Source organism: Larus michahellis, unplaced genomic scaffold (assembly GCF_964199755.1).
Source record: "Larus michahellis unplaced genomic scaffold, bLarMic1.1 SCAFFOLD_117, whole genome shotgun sequence".
NCBI classification, from domain to species: domain Eukaryota; kingdom Metazoa; phylum Chordata; class Aves; order Charadriiformes; family Laridae; genus Larus; species Larus michahellis.
Window position 1 is genome coordinate 237722 of NW_027436403.1, and position 2674 is coordinate 240395.

At 52.7% G+C, this 2674-nt stretch overlaps 1 protein-coding gene across 1 annotated transcript; it reads right to left on the reverse strand.

The window, feature by feature from the left end:
• Window positions 1-275: 275 nt before the first annotated feature.
• LOC141737416 (olfactory receptor 14J1-like) lies at window positions 276-1842 on the reverse strand. The gene has a single exon (XM_074572109.1). The coding sequence runs from the start codon at window positions 1840-1842 to the stop codon at window positions 913-915; it is 930 nt and encodes a 309-aa protein (XP_074428210.1). The 3' UTR covers window positions 276-912.
• Window positions 1843-2674: the final 832 nt, after the last annotated feature.

The window sequence follows — 2674 nt, forward strand, 5'->3', positions numbered from 1 at the left end:
ACTTGTTCAACCTTGAAGAGAGGTCTTCATTCAACTCTTGGTCCAAAAACTATTCCCATGAGACTCCGAGCCTGTTGCCCTGAAACCATCAAGAACCACAGAGGGGAAAAAGTCCTTTGAGGGAGTGGCTCCTTGGGTGTAACGCCTGACACCAGCTTTGGAAGAGGCATCCAGCCTTCTGACCCTGCCTTGAGGAGGCATTTTCATTACTATGTTATTTTCACAGAGACGAGCTCTGAAATAATGTTTCATATGGCCTGTTCCTGCCTGCAGCCACAGGGGTGCCACTGTAGAGACAACAGGACTGTCACAAGGTACACGAGGCCTTAGGGGGAACACAAAGGCAAGGGCACAGCAGGACAGTGGGGATGTGAGGAGAGACCAGCACTGAAACGCCTCGTCCTGCTGCTGTCCTTGGCCATGGCTCCAGGGAAGCAGCAGCCCCGACTCGCAGGTGGCACAGACAGAGTGCCCAGCCAGGCAGCCAGGGGCAGCCCCAAGGGCCCCAGGGGCGGATGCTCCATGGGGCAGATGGACATTTGCCTCCTGAACCCCTCCTGCATGCTGGGGCTGCTCACCCAGCTCCAGAGGAGAAGTGAAGAGATGGGAGCTGAGACTAATAATTTTTTCCAGATATCTTTATTGAGCTTATCTAAAAAGAGAGCCAGGATCCATATGCAAACGAGGTCTTTGGGTCACGAAAAAAAGAAGTAGGAAGCCAAGAATTGTAATAACAAAGGTCTAGAACAAAAAAAACCAAAACACATAAAAACAATCAAATGAACATAAAAACCCAACATCAACAAAAAAATCCCACAAAGAGAAAGTAAAGAAACATATGAAGAAAAATTAGTCCTGCTTTTTCCTGAGATGCAGTGGGAGCTCCATTGGCACAGTGGACAGCTTATTAATCTAAAGAAGATTGTATGCAAATAGTTTCCTCAGGGCATCCTTGAGCTCTTTGTTCCTCATGCTGTAGATGAGGGGGTTCACTGCTGGAGGAACCACTGAGTACAGCACTGCCACCACCAGATCGAGAACTGGGGAGGAGATGGAGGGGGGCTTCAGGTAGGCAAACATGGCCGTGCTGATAAGGAGGGAGACCACGGCCAGGTGAGGGAGGCACGTGGAAAAGGCTTTGTGCCGTCCCTGCTGAGAGGGGATCCTCAGCACGGCCCTGAAGATCTGCACATAGGACAGCACGACGGAAAAAAAGCAAACAAAAACAACCAAGGCACTAACCACAATAAGCCCAACTTCCCTGAGGGAGTCTGACTCTGAAGAGGAAAGCTGGAGGATCTGGGGGATCTCACAGAAGAACTGGTCGACAGCATTGCCCTGGCAGAGGGGCAGGGAAAATGTACTGGCCGTGTGCAGCAGAGCATTGAGAAACCCACTGCCCCAGGCAGCTGCTGCCATGTGGACACAAGCTCTGCTGCCCATCAGGGTCCCGTAGTGCAGGGGTTTGCAGATGGCAACATAGCGGTCATAGGACATGACAGTGAGAAGAGAAAACTCTGCTGAAGCACAGAAAAAGAAAAAAAAGACCTGTGCTACACATCCCCAGTAGGAGATGGCCCTATTGTCCCAGAGGGAATTGGCCATGGATTTGGGGAGAGTCGTGGAGATGGATCCCAGGTCAAGAACAGAGAGGTTGAGGAGGAAGAAGTACATGGGGGTGTGGAGGCGGTGGTCACAGGCGATGGTGGTGATGATGAGGCCGTTGGCCAGGAGGGCAGCCAGGTAGATGCCCAGGAAGAGCCCGAAGTGCAAGAGCTGCAGCTCCCGTGTGTCTGCGAATGCCAGGAGGAGGAACTGGCTGATGGAGCTGCTGTTGGACATGTGCTGCCTCTGGGTGTGGAGCACTGAACAAGGAGGAAAAGACAGTGAGAAGTTAAGGGAGACTTCTCTGAGCAAAATCAACAGCATTTCTCAGACTTCACACTCTGCACTGCTTTTCCACTTCTATCAGATCTTCATTCAGCTCTGTGGCTGGAGCTCAGACTGTTTCTGGCCGAGTGTGCCAGGAGGAGCGGGACCTCTGCCCGCTGGCTGCCCAGGAGTCAGCCCTGCTCTGCAGCAGCAGATTCGTGGGAATGGGGTGGCCAGTCCTGGTGTTCCAATTTGTCAGATAAACCTCTCCTCATGGAAAAAGGGCTTGTCAGTCTCTGCACTCCCATTGCCATGAAACCACAGTTGCAAGAGTGTTGGAGAGAGGTTCTTCTACAGCTCTCTCCCGTCTCAGCTGGAGATTCTCTTGCATTTCAGAAACCCTCACCATTTCTGCTGCATTCAGGGACAGCAAAGGGAGTCCTGCCAGGCAAGGGGATTGTCTGAGGGTTAGTGCAGAGAGAGGGGAGCTGGTCTGTCCCTCTGTCTTGTTCCCAGCTGCCCTCTGCTTGTGCCTTTCTGAGACAGAGGGGAATCGCACTCGCGTGTTGACATGGAAAGGCACCAGGCACTGCTGAGAGCAGAGAAACCCACTGCCGAGAGCTCAGTGTCTCACCCTTTCTCAAGGTCTCAGCACCCCACTTCTCGCCAAGGACACACATGGCTCGTTTCACAAACCCAGCAGCGTTTCCTCAGTCATAGCGTCTCTGCGCTTCTCCACAGGGCATTCAGGTAACAGCAGGATGCTCCAGGATGGATTGGCATCCTGGAGGGCAGCGCAATG